The sequence below is a fragment of the Thermobia domestica genome, chromosome 5, assembly GCF_964235325.1.
Source record: "Thermobia domestica chromosome 5, izTheDome1.hap1.1, whole genome shotgun sequence".
In the NCBI taxonomy this organism is placed as follows: Eukaryota; Metazoa; Arthropoda; class Insecta; order Zygentoma; family Lepismatidae; genus Thermobia; species Thermobia domestica.
In genome coordinates, this window is record NC_137458.1 from 294,843,461 (window position 1) to 294,867,993 (window position 24,533).

General features: G+C 33.5%; 1 protein-coding gene across 4 annotated transcripts in view; it reads left to right on the forward strand.

The window, feature by feature from the left end:
- Positions 1-208: 208 nt before the first annotated feature.
- LOC145686713 (protein vein-like) overlaps positions 209-24,533 on the forward strand; it is a 469,807-nt gene continuing 445,482 nt past the window's right edge. For 2 of the 4 annotated variants that reach the window (XM_081760293.1, XM_081760295.1), the window contains exon 1: positions 209-919. In XM_081760293.1, coding sequence (XP_081616419.1) covers positions 370-919 — 550 coding nt within the window. In that variant the 5' untranslated portion in view covers positions 209-369. The remainder of the gene's footprint in view (positions 920-24,533) is intronic. The other 2 variants (XM_081760294.1, XM_081760292.1) reach the window with 2 other exon arrangements.

Consider the following 24,533-nt stretch of genomic DNA (forward strand, 5'->3'; position numbering starts at 1 on the left):
TCGGTACCGAACTTCCCGCTCGTCGGCTCGGACGATGGGCCAAAGAAGATCACCACCCCCTCTTTCTCCCGCCCTCTAGTTGTTTTCCCGAAGAATAAAAGAAAGAAAGAAAAAGAAAAAAATAATTAAGACAGAAAGAATCAGCTTTGGCAACATGGTTCACCATAGTAGTAGCGTAGTAAGATGTACTGCGCATGGCAGTGACGTCAGAGGCCCTCCGAGCATTTGCTGTGAAGTCTCGGCTGTGCCTACTGCTCCTCTCCGATTACCGCCAGTGTGTTGTACATTAATTCAAAGCATGTCTTCGACAAGGTTGCGTACGGCAGAACGGTCCGCTCTTCCTTGTGACCGTATGCTCTGCCTCACAGCATGAAGCTTGCATGGGCTCTTAGTGTTCTTGTGACTTGTGTGTTCCTGGTCCTCCCCATAGCACTTGGGGCTCCAGCGAGAAGACCACCGCCGGAGTGCGCCAATTTCAACAGTGATGCTGGAGGGATCATCAATTTTCAACATCCACAACATCAACGACAACTGCTACAAAATATTGGATTCAGGGCGTATCTGGCAGATCTAGTTTTTGAAGGGATAGCTCGTTCGAAAAGTGACGTCGATGCTGCTGGTGTTTACAATATTACCTTTGATGTCCAAAAAGTGTTTAAGGGGAGGGGGCGGAAAAGCAATATTGCAAATATAGTTCGATTGCAATTTAAAACTCCGTTGCCTCGTGGCGGAAAGCAACAACAGCAGGCTCTGGAGAACACAAATTCGTGTCTGGTGCAAGCGGATATTAAAGTTGGAAAACAATATATTATCTTTGCCAAAAGAAGTGGACAAATAAACTATTCGGCGCACAGCGAACCAGTTAATTTCACGAAAAGAGACGCGAAAAGTATCCGAAAAGCTCTCAACAAAAAATGGGGTAAGTGCACTTAAAGCTTTACTTTTTGTTATTATTTTGATTTTCTATCAATTTTTGTTTTCATGTCAACAATTTCCAGCTTGTTTATTTCCTTTAATACATTCATTTCAGAAACCTAAGAAGAACTATTGTGTGTTTTAATTAAAGTGGACATTGTTTCGAAGATATTGTTCATTGTTAAGACACTGTCGCTATTTTATTCCATAACGTTATTCTCGAATACCAAATATTAAAACAATTGAGTATTCTATTTTATGTTATTCGTATACGCGGAGAAAAAATCAAATATGGCCTAAACATTGTTTATGTACAAAATGTAAAAGCATTTTAGCATACTATATGATACATATTAACATGCACCATACAAGACTATTAATTAGTTAAATTTTTTCTCCTAAAATATTTTCTTTAATTATTTCGCTAATTTTTCTCGAAGTTAAAGTTTCTTTACTCCTACACTCTCATTTAGATCACACTTTGAAGGCTTTATTTGTAAGGGCTCATGTAACAAATTTGAAATTTTACTGGATTATTTTCTTTTAAGTTTTCGTATCATGTTTTACAGATTACATTCTGTAATTTAAGTTGTTTGTGATCCCCACATACTTCTATATTAGTAATATGATCTACATATTCTGACGACACTAAATTAAAAAAGGGGGTAAAACGTGAAAAAGAACATTGGTAAATTAACTTATCCAAATGAATCTCCACGTGTTGGTAAATATTGGATTTGAATATTCACTTGTCGGAAATACGAGGAAGAGTTGCACTCATTTACTCGATTTCCGTAAAAATTTCCCCTTACTTCTCTCCTTACCTAAGAAAACGACGTGGGCAACAATTTTTACCTGATGTTTTAGACACAGGCACAAGATATATATGTTAACACCGAACACAATGTAACGAATATTTGATGTTTCGATACGCACTTATTGGTACACTTTACACTTTTAAAAAAATCTTGTTAATCCGATTGATGTGGATAAAAACTAGAAATGCCGCAGGAAAATATAAGGGTAATGCACATCGTCCATTAAAACAACCAAATGGAACACTCTTGTTACGTAAAATAGCTGCTATAGAGGAAAATTGCAATATAGAGGGAGTTTCCGAACCGTCTCACTCATTGTATTATTATTATTATTATTATTATTATTATTATTATTATTATTATTATTATTATTATTATTATTATTATTATTATTATTATTATTATTATTATTACTTTTTAAATATAACGTTTTATTTTAGTGAAATATTTTCCGAGTATATGATCGTTGGAATCAAAATTGTTATGAATGACAAGAAAAGTGTTTATTTGCTTACAGCAGAAACACACACATAATTTAGAGTTCACCTTATACAGTATGTAACAGACAAATTGTGAAAAAAACATAGGGAAAGCCATAGGAATCAACTACATAGATGCTCCGGGCTTGAAGCACCCATTGGAGACTTTTTAACGGGTGCTCAGCACCTATTGGAGATTTTTCTGTTCCTTTAGCCAATATTGGTAAAAACATTTGAAATACAAAAACAAAATTTCAATGTTAGAGTTCTGTTCAATACAAAGTTTTGGTGATCTTGTTAAAAATAAACACACAAATAAATAAGCAAATTAAAAGAAAATAAAAATCCTTATGCCTTTAATTTCACAACAGTAGCCTGTGCTCCCCTGATAGTTGTTCATGCCTATCAACCCCTTCTCTTAGTTTGAAAACTACTGTTCTATTGGATCTGTAAACACACACACACACACACACACACACACATATATATATATATATATATATATATATATATATATATATATATATATATATATATATATATATATATATATATATATATATATAATACGAAACTCGATATGTGGTTTGTCTTAGAAGTACGGAATTGAAAAAATTAAAAGTCGGTGCCTATACCAAAAGCAATAAATATTAGAAACATAAAGTATAATGGATAATGATGTATGTCATATAAAAAATTCTGTACCTTGATTCTTAGAATACTGGTGTTTACTACTACTTAGAATATATAGAATACTACTTAAATAGAAATACTGGTGTTATAAAAGAGTTGTACATTGCTTTTAGCTTCAGTGCTGAGTAATAATTATAATAATTACTTGAATAAAAAATAAATAAAATACACTACTGCAATTACCACTACCAATAATAATAATAATAATAATAATAATAATAATAATAATAATAATAATATGCTGTACAGCCAAGTGATCATTGCGAGATTTTGGGTTCGATTCCTTATAGGAATAGTATTTTCATTGTTAACCCGTATTGTGTGGATTAAGGGTTAGTGAAGTCTGGTATAAAGAAACAAATTGTGAAATTATTATTATTATTATTATTATTATTATTATTATTATTATTATTATTATTATTATTATTATTATTAATTCGAGGTAGAAAAGACAAAATCTATCATACGTAGGGTAGTAGAAGTTCATTAATTTTCTGTTTCTCCTTACATTCCATTCCTAAGCAATTTCATACTTTTGGATAACAGTTTTGTTACAAATTAAATATTTGATCTTTGAAACCTAACTAAAAGATCTTAATTGTAGAGTATGGTTATAGGGTTTTATTTAGATACTTATAACAATATTGAAGCCCAATCAAAATTATTTCCACCCCCCCCCCAAAAAAAAGAAAAAACTTGGCAATTGAAAATATTTTCGGTAAACGAAACATTTCGAAACTATATCCTGTATCTGCTTCGAGAGCTCTCATATTAACTAAATCTTTGTAGAGTTTAATATCTAACTCACCCGCCCTCTATTACACAGGTAAAAGCAATCTTTGATCTTGGGAACCAGAATAAATTATGATTTATAAAAGTGCAATAATAATAATAATAATAATAATAATAATAATAATAATAATAATAATAATAATAATAATAATAATATAAAAGGGGGAGATCTGGATTCGCTTCCTGGTGGAAGCTCATGCGATTCGGATTCCACGTTTCATACAGCCTCGTTGCTGAACGGGGACAATAAACCCCAACTCAATAATAATAATAATAATAATAATAATAATAATAATAATAATAATAATAATAATAATAATAATAATAATAAACTGTTAATTCCAATGGTGTATTAACTTTGAACGCATGGAAAAGAGCATAAAACTGAAATACATGACCACCCATACATACTCATACAATTCAGTTTTTCATCAAAATATGCATCAAATTGATACATTAATTGTATCCTCTTTACGAGTGCTTATTGATGCATTAAGAGTGCATTAAAAGGTTAATACGTACATATTACACTGAATAAAATAATGATAGAAAGGAAAATTTAAGTTTACATTTCTTTTTGCAGCTTTCGTGTTCTGTTAAGTACAAATTTTTCATTTAATGGTTCGCAAGGGAAAGAAACTGGCCTCCATATTCCTGCATTAAGGGTAAATGGGTTAGAGCAGGCCTTGAGATAGTACGTGGTGCGGCTGGTGTTTCCGATTTAACAAAATATGAAAATATCGCACACCCGATGGAAAAGTGTTTCAACTCAAAAAATGGAAGTTTTGAGTTATCATTGCTCAAAAGAGAATACAGAGAGAGAAGCGAGCTCTACCTGGTGGTACTTTCGCAGAAACGTAACTACACAAATTAACCCCTAGATGGCAGAAATACCAGTATTCCATGGAGCGATTTTGATAGGATAACAAAGCTGAAAAATCATGTTCCTTCAAATGTGTATTTTTTGACTTGTAACAGTCTTCCAGCGTGTGTGCGATATATATGCCGTGTACGATGAATTCGCTGGTAAACTCACACAAGATTAGATTATTTCCCGCTAAATAGGAAATAGTGTGTTTCTTAGAATCTTGGTACGTATAATTCCAAAAGTCTATAACCGACAGTGACTGAACAATGACATACAAGACCAGAAAATCGGTTGAGCAGTCCTTATATGACTGAGGTTTTCCCTTTAATTCTCTTGTAATTATTTGGTGAGCGAAAAGTGCCACAAAATGCTTCGCGTGTTCTGATTCATCAATTGATTAACACAAGTTTATGTCTTAGGTTTGAGTTTCAGAAATTGCCTATCTATTAGATTAAAATATTAGATAGTAAAAAACCAAAGGTTTCATTATACAAAGAGGAATAAAGAAACTACTTCCATAACCACACTAACAAAAATGTATTATTCCTATGTCCAATCAAAACTGGAATATGCTGATGTGATTTGGAACCCATTGCAACAGCAATACCAACACCAATTAGTAAAAGTCTAATCTAAATTTATATCAAATACTTGATATACAATAGAAGAAGTGGAATCTATCCATCTTATAAAAACTATCTAGCACTAATAGACAACTTCTGCATCCCTACACTTGAACAGGGGCGAAACGTGAACGATGATTTTTCACCACAAAATAGTACAAAACGAGTTTAATTGTACGGATCTGATATCGACACTGAATTTTTATGTCACGACACTTAAAACTCGTGCTAATAACTCTGGCCTGTTTTATTGCAGAAAAACAAGGACCAACATATTATTGAAATCACCAGTCTGAAGGTTATGCTCTTTTAACAAAATATGTATCGAACACAAAGAAATTGACGTCTGTAACATGAACTATAACATTTTAAAGAAAACTATTGTAAATTTATTTTGTAATACACGAACACTATAATTGGGCTTATGCCTATTGTGTTGATGGCAAATAAATAAATGAATAATTAATTAATTAGTTAAATAAAATAATTTTGGGAAGTAAGATTACAATTCAAACGTCTGTCACGATTCACAAAACCATAAAATGTTGCGACCACATAAAAATGTTGCAACTTGCGACCCACAAAAATGATAATCATTGTATAAGTAAATAAATGCACCTAGATTAAAATAATGTTGCGCTATCATATAGTTTCATAAAGAAAAAATATGAGCTGTTGATAAGTTTAAGATGTATTGATGAGCCGTGTTTTGAAAGCTAGACGCATGATTTTTATTATGAATTATTAGAAATCTTTGATTTGATCCATTATAGAAGAGATGCTTCTTTAGATACATTTTCAGCCTTTAAAGTACTAATGTAACTAAAAATATACAGAAATGTATCCTAGCCTGTTGTAGTATGTTGTACTATACGCATCCGAAAGTTGGACGCAAACATGTAGGATAAACAAAAGGGCAGACCGTGTGTGAAAATGAAAAGTATAAAGGATAGCATTCTGACCAAAATTAAACGGGAAACTAAAAAAAAAAAAAAAAAAAAAAAGTACAAGTAAAAATCCACTAGTAGTAGCATTGTCTAATATATGTGGCGTTCAGAGCACAAGGGAATCAAGTCACAATATCAAAGTTGTGTGAAAAATAAAGTTTGTACGGAACTCTTAATTACAGGAAAAACTTTAATTTCTTTCTTTCTCTCTTCCTTTTTTCAACCTTAACAGTTATTTACAACATCTGAACATGATTTTTTTTTTATATACTGTGAAAGGAGCTTCAGAAAAAGAAACACAGTAAACCCTCGAATATCCGCGGAATTGGGTGGCAAGGGCGCCACAGATAGCCAAAATCGCCGATGATGAGAATAAAAGACTAAAAATGAGATTCCAACACGAAAAAACTGTTTCAGCATTAAAAACTATATTTTATTATACAAAAAACATAAAACTTTTAAAATATCTTTGTTCTACGTCAAATCACTAAAATAAAGAACAGTAAACAAACAAACAAACAAACAAAAAACAATATTGTACTGCAAAACTATAAGTAAGTTTTCGATATTCGCACTATAGGGCCTATTGCATTTTTCCTTTTGTTGACAGATTAAAATTGGTTTGTTTGAAGTTCGTAATTAACCCACGAGTGGTCGCCCGCGGACTCTCATTCGCAATGAACAATGAACGTAAGCTACTATCACAATAAATCACTCTTCCCAATTCTCATTTTTCATACCTTACAACAATCGGTTTCTGCTTATCAGAGTAAGAGTTGCACTTCGAAACGTCCATTATTGTTGGAAATATAGATTTTTACAATGCATTTTTTTTTTTTAATGTTGTAGATCATACAGTATTTAGGCAGAGTTTCAGTCCGCACCGATTACTTATGAAAAGTAATTGAACGCGACTGCAGCAGGGATTAAAAAAAATTAAAAAACGTGGCTTTAGTGTATGCTCAAAATCAAGGTGACCAGAATTTTTACTTGCAAAAACGGGACGCATACGAATCGGCGACGGGAGTAAATATCTGACTTCCAGGTTGCATTTTGGGACTCACTAGTGTTTTCAATTATAAAATACACGAGTAAAAGCATCGTTTCTAAAAAGTATTATTCAACAGTACCTTTAACTACTAATAAACTACTTACCTCATTATTGAACATCCGTTATTGTTTACTATATCATCTAGCGTAACTTTCACTGGCATTTTTGGGATGACTGGATCCTCTTTAACAGTTCTTTGTTTGCATTCAAAGTTTGTATAAATTAATACAAGACTGATCAAAATTAATCTTACTGATCAGCCCAGCTTTCAAAGTATTTATAGACAGTTGGGTTTTCTCACTTGTCCACAAAACATTCATGTGCGAGAATACACGTTCAGTTGGATCATTAGTCCCGGGTAAACAAAGAAGGAACTCCACAACTTTTAGAAGATTTGAGTACGGTACGTTAGAACAGAAATGGGAAAATACTTCTACCCAGAACTTGTCAGGAGATACTCTATTTGAGATCCACTTAGTCAATATTTCTGGTGTCAAGTATTCTTTTAAATACATGCAGCCGTCGTAAAGAGCAGTAGCATCAATCTGAACGAAAGGACTATTTTCCTGAATAAAGTCTACAGTTTTTGTATATCCTACCAACATGATACACCTTTAAGCATAATCTAACTAAATTGCTTCAGAAGTTTCAAGAGCTTTTATTTACTTATCTAAATATTCAACTGCAGTTTGATAGAAAGTATGAAGTTCCTTCAGAAATAAAACTCCCCCTATCCAAATTCTCAAGAGTTTTCCTCGCAGCTACTGAAATGAAGCAATCTTGAGATTTTGAAGCTAAAATTTTCTTTAAATCATATAAAACAGAAATTACCTCAAAAACTGTAAGTCTTTGACCTTGTATTATTTTTCTACTGCGGAATAGAAAGTTGATGGCTGATTAACTAAAGCCATGCTTGGAACATTCAGAAGTTCCAGACACAACTGAACCTTCCCAATGAGTGTTGGTACGAAAGAGTGTAGAATTTGCATTGACTATTTATATTTTGAATAATAATTACGGGACACCTGGGTTACTTTTGTTTAAAAACGGGACATTTAGGCGTCCCGTTTGAGAATCAGAAAACCCGGTTGAAAAAAAGGGACTGTCCCGGCTAATACGGGACGTCTGGTCACCTTGCTCAAAATGACCGAAAGTGAACTTGATTTCCTTGTGCACTAAAAGCCCCATATTTTGCAAGTAATCTGATTAAGATGTAATCTAAGGTAATCGAAACATGAGATCGCATGGGATCCAGCGTCATAGAGTATTGATTAAAATCCCAAAGGGAAAAAGACTTCTAGGAAGACCAAGAACGAGATGAGAGAATTTGGCTAAAATACGATGGAGATCAGTAATAAATCTGATTACATTTGATTAGCAACATATAGTTACAATGACGAAATTAGTTTATGTGGTGTTGAACCTGTAAATTCCTTAACATATTGAATTGGCTAGAGCAGTGGTTCTCAACCTAATTCCTATCACGACCCCCATTTTATCACATCCTCTTGCCAGCGACCCGATCCTAAATTGTGGTTTGTAATAAGCTTATGTATGGGAATTTTTAACATACCTATTGCAACACTATATCCATCTATTTTTTATAATAGTAGAATCCTTTTCTTCTTCTTCTTCTTCTTCTTCTTATTATTATTATTATTATTATTATTATTATTATTATTATTATTATTATTATTATTATTATTATTATGTTAAATGCAAACAAGTTCTAGTCAAGCACTATTTTAACTTACACAGTGAGCCCAAGTCGTGGGTGCATGTTATAATGAAGATATTCTTTCAGCCATTATAAACGAATGTGGGACTAAAATTCTACAAATTACCTGTTCCATCAATTGTTACAAACTACTGTTTTACGTTTTAAACACATGATTTATGTTATATTATACTATCATTTAATATGGCCTACATACAGCTTTGTTGTTACCAAAGAGCATGGTCCATGAAAGCTGTAGCAGCATCGATTACGCTTGAATAAACAAAATGATGCATTAAAGTAAATAATGCAATAACAATTCAAGAACAGTGGCGAATATTAAACATAATCTAATTACTCAGAGTAGTGCATTAAAAGCAACAATTCTCCCTATCCTCCCAAACCATTCTACGCCACTGATATTCACGTGAAATATTTTAACAAAATCACTCTTATAACTTATTAAAAAGAAAATAATTTCACTAATCCTCCAGATATCAGACCTGGTTATGTCTGATTACTGAATCGGCAGAGTACAGAAAAGTTGTCTAAAATGAAAATATATTTAAGCAGCTACTGTATATTCACTTTACAGTAATTATTTTTAGAACAAAACGACAAAAAATATAGTAACAAAATAAATTATGAACTCTGCATACAGTAGACTTTGTGTAATCCGGTCGTACGTTACTTCGGCGCTCAGAGACCTGCAATAGCATATTCTCTTCTACGCTCGCAAAAAGCCCCCGAGAAAACTCCGTGCGGTACCAAGTAATGAACCGGAGTAGGGCATGGTTCGATTATGCCTAAGGAATGTACTCTATATAACTAGGGAGTCTACTATAAACCTAGGGAGTCTACTCTATAACTAGGGAGTCTCCTGAATAACTAGGAAGTCTACTGTATACCTAGAGAGTCTACTGTATATCTAGAGAGCCTATATACCTAGGGAGTCTACTGTATACCTAGGAAATCTACTATACACCTAGATAGTCTACTGTATACCAGGGAGTCTCCTGTATACCTAGAGAATATATTGTATATCTAGGGAGTATACCGAGAGTATACTTAGACAGTCTACTATTGTACTGAAGTTTTATCGGCGAACTGCAGAATTAGATTTTAGAATTTAAAAAGTCTTGTTTTGCTCTTTTCCTGTGTAACGTTACCTTCTTTTATTTATTTTTTTTAAATGAACAAGACAGACTTTCCATAACTCCCTCACTCCGCATGTAAATAAATTTTTCAAAATGGAGATCTAGTTAACATTTGAGTTCTAGCCCTATTTATCTAAGATCTCTTCTTGTTCTTGGCCATATTTGACGGTTTTTTAAAATTTCTTCAGTTTCTCTTTATAATGAAAGTTCTTTAATAAAATTTGATCATTCATTAGGGAGTCTACCTAATGCCACATTTTTGCTGAATAGTACTTATAGTACTTTGCTGAGTATATATATATTTGAGCCTTCCATTACTCATATTTTGTTTTTGGACTGGAAGATAAGAAATACAATGTAAGGGTAAAGAGAATTGGAAAATTTTACCTGATTCTCTTAATCTAACAATTTCTCATGGTCTCTCTCTCTCTCTCTCTCTCTCTCTCTCTCTCTCTGTGTGTGTGTGTGTGTGTGTGCGTATATACAGAGAGAGAGAGAGAGAGAGAGAGAGAGAGGCCATGAGAAATTGTTAGATTAAGAGAATCAGGTAAAATTTTCCAATTCTCTTTACCCTTACATTGTATTTCTTATCTTCCAGTCCAAAAACAAAATATGAGTAATGGAAGGCTCAATAAATATATTTGTACCATTAAGATAAATTAAATGAGAAATAATCTTATATTATGTCTTTTTCCAATTTGTTATCGGGAAATGCTCATTGAACAGATAGAGAAATTCTAAATGAAAAACCTAAAAGAAATCCTAGTATGGAAACAACATTTTAAAAAAACACATATCTAATACAGAATTATCATTTTGACCTACTTACATTTTTTTATTCTTTTGCTAAGATTTTTCATTTAAGAAACATGTATTGCAGGGATCCCAATAAAATAATATATAACCTGTCTTATAAAAATAAAATTAAATAGTAATAAAATTAGCGATGTAAACATGCATCGCATGACACTTAAATTTCACGGGGCCGATGCATATTTATAGGGTCTATCCAGGAATTTAGTTGGGAGCTCCAAATTCAATATGAGGTTAAATTGTATTAAAATTTGCAAAATTACCGCTAAAATTAGACTCAATTTACAAAAAAAAAAAAAAAAAAAAGTTGGAATTTCGGGGTGAGGTACGGACACACAGGACCCATCCCCTGGGTACGTCCTTGTTTATATGAATAGATGTCAAAGTATTTCTGACAAGCGCAAGACATAATCACCCCATGTCATATAAACTATTTTAGACCTTGTGAAACGAGTTTCTCCAAAAGCACTACTACTTATTTCATTAACACAAACTTCCTCTGAAGCCCTCGTTGCTGGCACAAGAGCCTTTAATGAATGTAATCCTAGCTTCGATTCTCCGTGCGAGAACATTGAAATTTTAACATAGATTTGATTCTGCGTTAAATTCTAGGTACATGCCTCATATGCCCGCAGTGGTAAGAGGGACACTAAATCCCAATCTAACCAACCAACCAAAGTCCCCTCCTCCCCTCTTAATAACATATTTTCAGTGTACATGCTTCGTGGCAATCGATTCAAACACTCTCGCAATTAGTCAATCCAGTGAAATATCACAGACAATCCAGTTATACAACGGGTATTTATTTGGACAGTGTTATGCAAGCTTTAACGAAGTGTTTTATAGATTTGTCGTATAGATGGCAGTGATAGTACAAAATTAACTATATTTTTCAAGTACTATTTCTGATAAGTTTATAACACTGGATTTTGAAAACAAGCTTTTAATTAAATAATAGAAATAGTTAAGTTCTGAAGAATAAACTAATCTATAGTCGTAATTAGTATCCTTTATTGCTCTGCTTCTGCACTAACGTCATCTATGTGAACATTCTATAAATTTGAAGCCCGTGCCTTGTTTTTCCAACGAGATATTGCTTGTTTCGGTCTATGTGGAAATATGGAAGTCATGACATAAGAAGTGACCATAAATTTAACCCTGGAATACACAGCGGGGTGCTGGAGCACCCCAGACATTATACTCATCGCCATTGTGGCTCTGTTCTCAGGCACATTGATTGGTGCTTCCGTGTATTCTCATTTTGAAGCATGACATTCACGGTGGTGGGTGTAAAGCAAATTTTCTTGTTTTAGAAGAGAATATATTCAAGATGTGGGGTTCTCCAGCACCCCATCTGTGTATTTACGTATGTGAAATTCGATTTTTGACGAAATTCGTTTTAGATACTTTGCGTGCAGATTTGTTTAATTGCATGATGGTGAAAGTGTGTGCAGGTTCAAGCAAGTTTACAGACTTTGTACTGAACACATTAGAAGATTATTATTCTGAAGGTATTTTCAGTGAGTCCGATGACAATATCGAAGTATAATCGGAAGTCGATGATGAAATTAGTAAAAGTGACACGAGTGAAACATCGAAAATGATCCAGCTATTATTGGAGCCTCTATATTAGGAAGAAACGGTCATAAATGAAATTCTCAACCATCCGTTCGGAGTTTCTAAAAAATCTTTGGTTGCAGTTAGCTAGACCCTACATGCTGGAGCGCCTCAAGAAAAATCTTCCGACTAATTTGTCTATCGGTATCAGAAATATCTTTGGAATTCAAAAAGAACTGTCACCTGTAATTGATTTAACATCTAGTGTTCCAGAGCAAACACGATGTCGAATGTACCCTAGGAATAAGGACAGAAAAACTAAATCTTTTTGTTTCAGATGCAAAGAGGTTGCTTGTGCTGAGCACAGAAAGGAAGTCTGCATTTCCTGCAGTAAGGAATAGCTGTGTCTGTTCAAAAATACATACAAACTCTTATTGTGTATTCTTGTAACTGAAAAAATAAAATAAATATAATTAAGTTCGTGTATTTTAATTTTAGTAGCGTTTAATTATATGGGGTGCGGTGGTACCCCACCTGTGTATTCACGTCAACTTTTTTTGTATGTGTATTCCAGGGTTAAACTAGGTATCGATCACAATTACTGCATAGATATCACTATTTGAGACGTGTGTGATCAAACTGTATGACAAAAATATATTGTTTTGTGTTGTTAGCAAGTTCATCTTTCAACTAATGATGGATCTAAGGAAGTACTCCCCGGGAATCGGATCGGTGAAACATTGGGGATCGTCGCTGGTGGAAGTAAAAGCTTCACAGTTGTGCTGCACTGTGCCGCTACTATCGAACAATAATGAAATTAAATGGTCAGAGTCCCAGTTCCCTATCTAATGTTACTTCAATCAATGTCTATGCTAGTGAATAGCCTAATTTTGTGTTGAGATGATTATTGTTATACTACCGACAGTAGCGCCAGTATGCGATGTAACTGTAAAGGTTTTCTGTGCTGTGACATTCTCACTGCTTAGCCAATTAGTATAAATATAAAAATCGTGCTGTCAAAAATAGTACTATTTAAATTAATTCACAAAAATATTCACTTAATCCTAAAGCTAGTCTTCTAATATCATATGTATGAAGCGTTTAGCAATTGATTATAGACTTTTTTAAAAGTGTTTTATGCTATGCTCGATTATTAGAAATGTCATATTTTTCACTGTTAAAGGAACATGAAATGGAAATGAAAATGAAAATGAAAATGAAATATTTTAGTTTAGTGTCTCATGATTATGCCCTTTAGGCTAAGGGAGACGGATGGTTAAGGCAAGCGAATGATGATAGAAAAATGGCGGAATGAGAATGTGGGAGGAAACGGGGTTATCCCGTGAAAACTCACAGACACGGTGTTGTCCACCACAAATTTACTTGGCCGGGGATCGAGCTAGGGAGCCCATGAACCAGAGGTAGGCGCTCTACTACTGAGCAACCATAAATGTAGCTGATATGCACTATATATATTTTTCATATTGGCTTTAGAATCTGTTGAGCGAGGTAATCATATACGAGGAACACGATGCTATTACGTATAGGTACCAATGTTGAAAAAGAATTCATTCCCTGAAACGTTCTTTGTAAAGCAAATGGATTATCGGAATACACTCTGGTGAAGAAAGAAAAAAAATTAAAAATATCTCATTTTGTAAGGGGAACATAAAGAAAATATTTCGATCCTTTTAGAGTTACACAAGAGTAGACATAACTTTTATTTACAGTTTTATTTAGCTGAAATGGTTTACACAATTTATGGAGTTTGTGGAATAAACTAAGATTTGGAGGAAATATTATAGTAGACTATTATATAGTTAATATGATAAGCATGCTTACTAATATTAATGTTTACTTTATTTATTGAACTACTTAAAGAAACCTTATAAATAAAATTTTTTTCATAGGAAAAAAAGAACGAGAAAGTGTCTTTTTTTCCTGAATACTTTTTTTTTTTACATAACAGAATAATCTGAACAGAAAGACTTTTTTTTAACCAAAATAAGAAACTATGAACGGCGGGATTTTTCTTAAAGAAGGAAACTATAAACGGAACATGTTCTTTATAGAAAAAAGCATAATAGACAGAATAAACTATTTTTATCTGATTAAAACCACTCGCTGAGCAAAATAATATTTTAAAAATTATTTACGTGTAAGTTTCGCCAACTATCCATTTGGCTTCAATAGACACTATCTAGACACTATCGGACGCTATCTAGATAAGGCCAGACACTATCAGACGCTGTCTAGATTAAATCGGACACTATCTAGATACTATCTACACACTATCAGACGCTATCTAGATAAGGCCAGACACTATCAGACGCTATCTAGATGAAATCAGACATTATCTAGATACTATCTACACACTATCAAACGCTATCTAGATAAGGCCAGACACTATCAGACGCTATCTAGATGAAATAAGACATTATCTAGATACTATCTACACACTATCAGGCGCTATCTACATAAGGCCAGACACTATCAGACGCTATCTAGATGAAATAAGACATTATCTAGATACTATCTACACACTATCAGACGCTATGTAGATAAGGCCAGACACTATCAGACGCTATCTAGATGAAATAAGACATTATCTAGATACTATCTACACACTATCAGACGCTATCTAGATAAGGCCAGACACTATCAGACGCTATCTAGATGAAATAAGACATTATCTAGATACTATCTACACACTATCAGACGCTATCTACATAAGGCCAGACACTATCAGACGCTATCTAGATGAAATAAGACATTATCTAGATACTATCTACACACTATCAGACGCTATCTAGATAAGGCCAGACACTATCAGACGCTATCTAGATTAAATCAGACACTATTTAGATACTATCTAGACACTATCAAACCCTATCTAGATAAGGCCAGACACTATCAGACGCTATCTAGATTAAATCAGACACTATTTAGATACTATCTACACACTATCAAACGCTATCTAGATAAGGCCAGACACTATCAGACGCTATCTAGATAAAATCAGACACTAGGCCTATCTAGATACTATCTAGACACTATCAAACGCTATCTAGATAAGGCCAGACACTATCAGACGCTATCTAGATGAAATCAGACACTATCTAGATACTATTTAGATACTATCAGACGCAATCGAGATAAGGTCAGACACTCTCAGATGCTATCTAAATAAAGCCAGACACTATCTAGGCACTATCAGACACTATATAAATAATATCTGATGAAGCCAAAGTCGATAGTTGGCGAAACTGTTACACATTAATAATTTTTAGAATAAATGTACTATTTTGCTCAGCGAGTAGTTTTAATCAGATTTAAGCCTACTGAAAGCAAAGGTTGTACAATGGAAAAAAATATTTTTGTTAAAAAAAGAGGAACTATGAACAGACAAATTCCATTTCTCTTAAAGAAAGAAATTATAAAAGAAACGGATTTTTTGTTTTAAAAAACAAGAGAATTATGAACGATTAAAAAAGTATAAATTGGTCACATTATCTTAAAGAAAGAGATTATGAACGGAGCTAAGGAAGAAATTATGACTGAATTTCGATCATTTTCAAATAAAGAAGTTAAAATGCCTGTTTTCATATGGGAAGAATAGGCTTATGGAAATGTATCTGGAAAGTATATTTGAGCCCCTTGTACCACATTTCAATGAAAGTAACATGATAAAAACTGCAGCTCGAGCCAAGTGTTAACTATGTTCTGGAATTCATTTCAAACGATTCAGCCGTATTCCCGTGATGATGAGGCAGACAAGGTTGCTTTCGATGGGCGGGAAAAGTATAGAAATTTCCCCTTATCCTTGAAGTATAGAAATTTTCCTTTTGTCCTTAAAGTGTAGAAATTTCCCCCTTATCCTTGAAGTATAGAAATTTTCATTCTCCTAGAAGTATAGAAATTTCCCCTTTATCCTTGAAGTATAGAAATTTCTCCCCTTCAAGTATAGAAATTTCCCCCTTATCCTTGAAGTATAGAAATTTCCCCCTTATCCTTGAAGTATAGAAATTTCCCCCTTATCCTTGAAGTATAGAAATTTTCCTCTTATCCTTGAAGTATAGAAATTTCCCCTTTATCCTTGAAGTATAGAAATTTCTCCCCTTCAAGTATAGAAATTTCCCCCTTATCCTTGAAAAATAGAAATTTCCCCCTTATCCTTGAAGTATAGAAATTTCCCCCTTATCCTTGAAGTATAGAAATTTTCCTCTTATCCTTGAAGTATAGAAATTTCCCCTTTATCCTTGAAGTATAGAAATTTCTCCCCTTCAAGTATAGAAATTTCCCCCTTATCCTTGAAAAATAGAAATTTCCCCCTTACCCTTGAAGTATAGAAATTTCCCCCTTATCCTTGAAGTATAGAAATTTTCCTCTTATCCTTGAAGTATAGAAATTTCCCCTTTATCCTTGAAGTATAGAAATTTCTCCCCTTCAAGTATAGAAATTTCTCCCCTTCAAGTATAGAAATTTCCCCCTTATCCTTGAAGTATAGAAATTTCCCCCATATCCTTGAAGTATAGAAATTCCTCCTCTTCCTTATCCTTGTTAAAAGCGTAATTTTGAAATACACCGGAACCGTTTGTTTTTAATGAGGACTTTATATTTTGAGTTTTATCTTCTTAACTTGAAAGGACTTAACTGGACCTACAGCTTAACATAAAATCCGAACCAGATGAGCTCTCGCTGGGAATTGAACCCGAGGCTCCCACGCAAAAGGCACGTACGCTAATCGCTTAGCCACGAGTGAGCTCGAGGGATACATATTTCAATTAAAATGAAATAATATAAAACTTAATTTGAGATAAGTACTAACTATATCTCAAACTTCATTTCAAATGATGCATCTGTTTTTTCATGACATCACTTCACGTCGATGAGTTATGAACGGAAAGTGCATTTTTTAAGAAAGAAATTATGAAAAAAATATAGTTTTTTGTGAAGAAAAAAGAAAATGGTATTAGAAATATTTTTTTAAAAAAAGGACTTAATGAGTGGAACATGTTTCTTTTACGGGAATAGAATACTTTTTTTTTTTTTTTTTTTTTTTACGGAAGTGGAACGCACGCGGAGCGAAATTCCGTTTTACTAAATTTAAATAAAATAAAATCTTCAAGTTTTACACCCACGGTTATGCTGGCTAGGCTCAAGGATACGGTGATGATGAGAAATGAATGAAATGGTGGAATGAAAAAAATGGGAGGAAACGGGAGAACCCCGAGGGAACCCAAGCACACGGTGTGTGTCCACCTCAAAGCTCACTTGGCATGAGTTGGGATCGAACGAAAGACCCCATGCTCCAGAAGAGAACGCTCTACCACTGAGTCCTTCCGTTTTACTAAAAGAAAATTTCAAGTATTACTATTGTCCAGAAAGAAATACGAATTTTATAAGCATAGGGCTAATACGACAAGTGCACAAGCAAAATATCGTTTTATCTATATTACTTTAAATAAACTCTTTAATTAAATAAAATAAATGTTAATGAACTGCATTCAAGCAAACAAAATATGTATTTGCATAAAAATCCAATGATGTCTACATGTTGTTATGACTTTCTGTAGCTTTTAAAGAAGGTAAATATTTTGTGATTATATCTCCGGTTGAACTCCGTTTAGATTATGAAGAAGAGATAGAAGGCGGTTTTTGTTAAGTAGGAAATTCTGTGTCTGGCACAAACGCAGGAGGCAGTCAGTGGATTCTCTTATTTCTTGAAAAGAAAAACTGGGTCTTCCATCATAAAGACGAAAATAGCGTGTGCCATGGTGATGTGATAAAAAAGATCATGTCTCGGAGGTGCCAGGCCTCGCGTTTTTGTGCCATCTTCACTAGAATTAGCTTCTTGCTTGTTATTTGTCCATCTCTATTCCACTTTAGCCGAACTTATCTATTCTCTCCTATAAATAATGCTAGCCAATAACGAATATAATATTTCATTTCAACAGTACAAGAGAAATTATTTTTACTGTTGTTGTATTATGTAAGTAAACATAGCGATGTCATTAGTGCGGACTGAAGAACAAGAATGGTATTCACCAATAACGTTTGCAGGTTTCTCACGTTGAGGGGGCTTCGATTGAAGATGATTTTAGGAACAAGAAATAGTTGAGATACATTGAGGCGTTCAGCTCACAAGTAATTCGAGATCAAAGTTCTAAGAAAAGAAGTTTTAACACTACGCTAAAGTACATGAAAAAATCATTACTGTTTTTCTCTTTCTTCTTTCTTTTCCTTCTTTTCTTTAATTGTAAGGGACTTGCAATACATGCTTATTGCTTTTAAGCGCTATAAGGAGCTTCAGATATAGATCTTAAAATGACGAAATATGTTCAAAATGAATAGAAATAAACCTGATCCCCTTGTGCACTGAGTGCATCACATGTGTAATGAAATAATAATTACATAGTTATTGTTTGCATGCAGGGACGCATTCACGGCTATTTAGGATTACAAAAAAAAGTTTTTCTGGATTTTCTCGAAAAATACGCATAAGAATTTGCACTGAACCAGCTCAGTTTCTTGAGCATAATGTTTTCTATCGATTAGTATAGTCTCATCTTTGGACATTGTTTTTTTCTTTCTTTCTTTTCCTTTTTCTCTTCTTTCTTTCCTTTTTTGCTAAATGCTAATAATATTAGAATGTTCTTTTCCTCTTTTTTGTATCCTAATTCTTGCAAATGTAAAAAAATTATATTTCATTCATTTTCGTTGTCGTTATAATAAATATTATAATTAGTATTACTGTAATTATTTGATTCGATCCTCGATCAAGTAAGTTTGTGGTGGACAACACCGTGTCCGTGTGTTTTGTTGGGTTACTCCCGTTTCCTTCCACATTATCATTCCACCAATTCTTCCATCACTGTTCACTTGCCTTAATCATCCGTCTTCCTTAGCCTAAAGGGCATAAACATGGGACGTTAAACTGAAATGCAGTGTTTCAAAAGCTTCATTACTATATATATCTATACGATCTATCTATCTATCTATCTATCTATCTATCTATCTATCTATCTATCTATATATATATATATATATATATATATATATATATATATATATATATATATATATATATATATATATATATATATATATATATAATGATTATTATTATTATACGCAATAATATTGTAGAAACAATTCTGAAAATTATGAATCTTCCACAATTTTGAATAATACTTGCAAAATCTAAAATTATAACAGTTTCTCTGGTGTCATCTGTATGAAAGTTCTATCAAACAAAATTAGACATCCCTGCCGAAGTAAATATTTTGGGCTATCTGTATTAGGCGCGTACCCAGAAATTTTTGTTGGGGGGAGGGCTTTAAAGTTTCTTGGTGGGTGTTCAGTACTACAATTGGTGAACGGGATGTTCATTTTTTTTTCGGGGGGATCTAATATTACAAGATAAGCCTACTACATCTATATAGTATTGAGCCAATGTTATTCCACACGCGATTAGACGATTAGTAATTGTTAAGCATAAAAAATCTAGTTCTAAAATAGTAGAATTAGATTGTTTTATAAGAAAAGAAAGAGTACAGATGACGTGTAAGATGAAATCCTTCTGCTTCAGCAATAATTTCTCTGCTAAGCAAATATAAATGTATTAAGAGGACTACTCACTGCGAAATTAAAACACTGCTAATTTTACAGTAATTATGTGATATCTTCAAATAGAAAAAAAGATAAAATGTGGAACAAGAGCGTCCTAGACAATATTATTTTGCATGAGGTACCGGTATCACGAATCACCTAGTAGCTTTCCGTTTCCAACCATTTACAAACGCGAAAATAAATGCCGATTTTCTAAATGGCTGGAAATTGAAAGCAGATAAGTGAGTCGTGATAACGGTATCTCATGTAAAAATAATATTTTCTAGGGCGCTATTGTTCCCCATTTCGATTATCATTTATCTATTTGAAGATATCACATAATTACTGTAAAATTAGCCGGTATTTTAATTTCGCAGTGATGAGGCCTCTTAAGAAAATGTTCACATGTATGTCGAGTTACCAAGGTGTCTTTAAACGGGGGACCCGGTGTACTCTCCACGTTGGTGCGCCCCTGTCTGTAGTTTAAGGAAGAAAATTACATGAAACATGATTAGTTTATGAAGCGATAAAGTAGGAGAGAACTGGAGAATTAATCCATGTAATGTTGATCCACCACCACGAAGAGACTAGAATCGAGCTTGCGATCCTATATGTTGTTAGACACTCTACCATTAAACCACAGCGCTCCCCCCTCCCCTTTAGAATTATGTTAAAAAGAGAAAGAAAAGTGAGTTGGAAGAATGCCCAGAATGCAGCCGCATACGACCCTTGATGGAGTCGGAAGAACGAGATAGTTAATGAACATTGTACGTAACATTTAATTATGAACGATAATTGCGTAGAGGACCAATAGCTGGCGAGGGGAGTGGGGGGAAAGAGAAGGACGACATAGTTAACACTCGTCCGCTGCACTTCCAAACTGGTAGCCACCACGCTGATCCTGTTCTTTAACTATAACATCATCTTTTTTTGATGGAACGATGTGATTCGCGGAATACTAAGCAGGTGATATCAGGAAGTTAATGAAACAATCTTTTAGAAGAGTGGAGAGCTTTTAAGGAGATTCTTCGCATTCTTCATAATGGGCTTTTTTTTTTGGTATAAAAAGACATGGGCATATTATCACACATCCCGTCTATGGGAATTATTTCTGAATTGGTTAATTCACAGTGGCGTAGCTAGGAAAACATTATGATATGGGCTAATAATTGCCATGTCGAAAAAGTGCACACACAAATGCATATATCCAGTATGTGGCATAACTATTATAAGACGCAGTTATTATTATTATTAATAATTAAGTGTCCTCCTCATGCTCCAAACTGAAAATTTTAATGCATGTGTTAATGAGAAGAGCTCACTAAAATAAAGGATAAAGTATTTACGTAATTTGCTGAACATTTTGTGTAGGGTTTAAGGTAGTTTTCTGAACATGACTGTACGTACACAGAAAAATCCGTTCTCCGGACAGCGGTATATTGTACAAATATACGGTATTCTCTTACTTACTATGGAAATCAGTACGGAGCATACGTTATCCGTATGCTACATAGGCATTGTCCTTATATGTTACATCATGCCGTTACAGGATGTCTGACATCTAACAGTTTTCCGTATATCACATGCATATACTTATGTTACATTCCTCAGCTATATGTTATATACGTCCATTTTTATGTGAGATCCTGACCGCCTATATTCTTTCATACGGAAAGTATGTATAGATGGAATACTTATACGGAAAGTATTATAAAACATGCGTTTTCAGTTATACGTCTGCTGTACGATAAGTCCAAAAACTACAGGAATTACGTATGTAACCTACCTTTTTAAGTACGCCACCTTTTAAGTACCAATTTTTTTTTTCTCAGTGTAATATATACGTATGTTTGAAAATGTCGCAGCATCAAGAGTAACAAACGGAACATACTGAATATAAGCAGAAGAATCAATTTTCGATATCAGGTCAATCTGTACTAAATGTGAAACTTGAGCTTGATCAACCCCTTGTCTACGCCACTTCATGCTTCTTTATCGCTCACAATAAATCTACACGATTTCAGGTAATTATTAATACAATGAAACCACATTTGTCCAGAACGCAATCATCAAATAAAGGTTAAGATATTTAAAATTGCTTTTGTTTAATAAAACATAGGGCTAATGTATGTTGAAAAAAAAGATCACTCTTACCACAAATAATTTAAAAAATAATACACACTTACATATATTTAGAGGTGATATTTTAACCTCTTCAATAGACTTAATTGGTTTGGTGTAGACTCTCCGCGTTTCGCCAGGTCCCGAAAACGCTTGACAGAAAGAGACGATACGTGATTGCATTAAGGTTACTATTTAATTATTTCAAGGCAGTCTCAAAAATAAACGAATTCCGTAGTCAAAGTAGCTCGCTTTTCGGGTGCAATTCAAACTACGTCGAATCGAATATATATACAAGGCAAATCAAAGGATGGACACGAAATTTATTCCTTGAAATCTATTTTCTGAAAATTATTCTTCGAAATTTAATAAATGTATATTATTGTGAGACATGTCCTAAGAAAGGTAAGCTGTCAAAATTTGGTTCAAAACATATGACAAGTGTTCTATGTGAGCACCTTGCGTAACACGGCACACATCAAGTCGATAGTTTTATCTCCTGTCAAAGCTGTTGCGGTCAATACCAGCAATTCTTTTCATGATTATATGGCCGGCTCATAAGCCACTGTTTGGGGTAGTGGATGTGACGTCACGTACAGAAATTAAATGAAAAATGGAGGTAAGGATGCTTTCCTCTATGTAAATGAACAGAAAGTTTAACCTAAACAAATCACATGAAGTCTAAAAAGAAATGTTTGGCATTGAAGTATGAAATTTAGTAGGAAAAAGTGACATGTTAGGGTTTCGAATCTCTGTTTCCCCTAATCAAAGCATCATGTAGTCTTTAAACAAGAACTAGAAGACGACTGCACGATAATGGAAATCCTCAAAATTTTAAGAGTTATGTGTTGCATAAATATCTAGTCAATAATACATAAAAGAACATTCCTATTTGTATGCACTGTGAAGCAAAATGGAAGTAATGCGTTTAATTATGTGACCCATATGCCAATGTTTCAATTCCTCTTATCTTATAAAGTCTGAACTTCATTGTTGCAAATAGAAATTCCACCCAAGTCTGCTAAATTTTCATTTAATTGAAGCTAATGTTCTAATTAAAAATATAAAAAATGCAATAAACATAATATAAATAACAATAATACATTGGAAATTCCAGTTGTACAGAAGTCGTTTTTTAAGACACCTATTCTTAAAATATAATTTTGCTCTGAAATTGCTGGTTTTATCTGTACGGAATAAGCAGCACTCCAACTGAAAAATTCGTAATTTAATAGGCTCTGTACAAGAGCAATGTATACCATACGCAATATTTCCAAATTAGCAACATTTTTCACTTGGTTAAATTTGTATGACAATTTTCTCAAAACTTTGGTAATAGTAAGGTATTGGATATGTTCATTCCGCTATAAATGCTTATCAATGTTTATTCATAAATCTAATATATAAAAATGAAAGTGGCTATGTTTGTGACTTAATTACTCTTGAATCACCGGACTGATCTCGATCAAATTTTCAACATAGATAAGGTTCGTGCCTGGAATGGTTTTTCACTTCACTTTGACGGTGCAACTTAGGGGAGGGAGAGATATTTAAAAATAATCGAAAATGAGCGATATTAGTGTCGAGTCCATAGTTTGCGAGGTCACTAAGATGAACAGTAACATTTCCGATGTCTTTAAATCCAAACTTAGCCCCCATTGTCCTTTATGTTCAAAATGAAACATATTCTCTCAGTTACAAAGAACGGCCAATCTCCTAGTTCTTTATATTTTCTTCTCAAGTAAGATTTTTACATTGGCACATTATAGTACTTTCACAGTTATGCAATTTTAGTGATTTATTCGTTGGCTGTCCAGTAAAAGTAAGTGAGAATGTTAAATATCTGGTTTTATCAGCACTTAACACTAACAGATTATTACAAAGCCATATTATTCTCAGCTCTAATTCAGCTTTTAAGGCGGTTTCATTCTACCTCTTGCCAGCAATAGTAAAGGAAATATGATCACGATCAGCGAAAGATTGTATATGCTAATCTATTTCTAGGTTATATATGGTGCCTTCCATTTCAATTCAGGCAGAGCATGTACCATCACCATCTCAGATATTGTTGAAACTTTTTTTATAGCAACTAGACATGTTTCTAAGAGACCCATATTTTTTTGTTTTGTCGAAAAAAATTTTCCCGCCAAGTAATGGGCCATCAAAGACGGGGAGTACAATTTATAAATTGTAGAAGACATGGAAAATGGTCAATTTCGGAGCCTCACCACTCGGCTATGGAGACAGGTAGAGTTATAATTCTTGTTGTGGTATGTACATAGGGATATAAATAAACTATACTTTATTATAGTTTGGTTTGCGCATGCGTATCTTTTTGTACATAAATTAACAAATTAACGTCAATTAATCT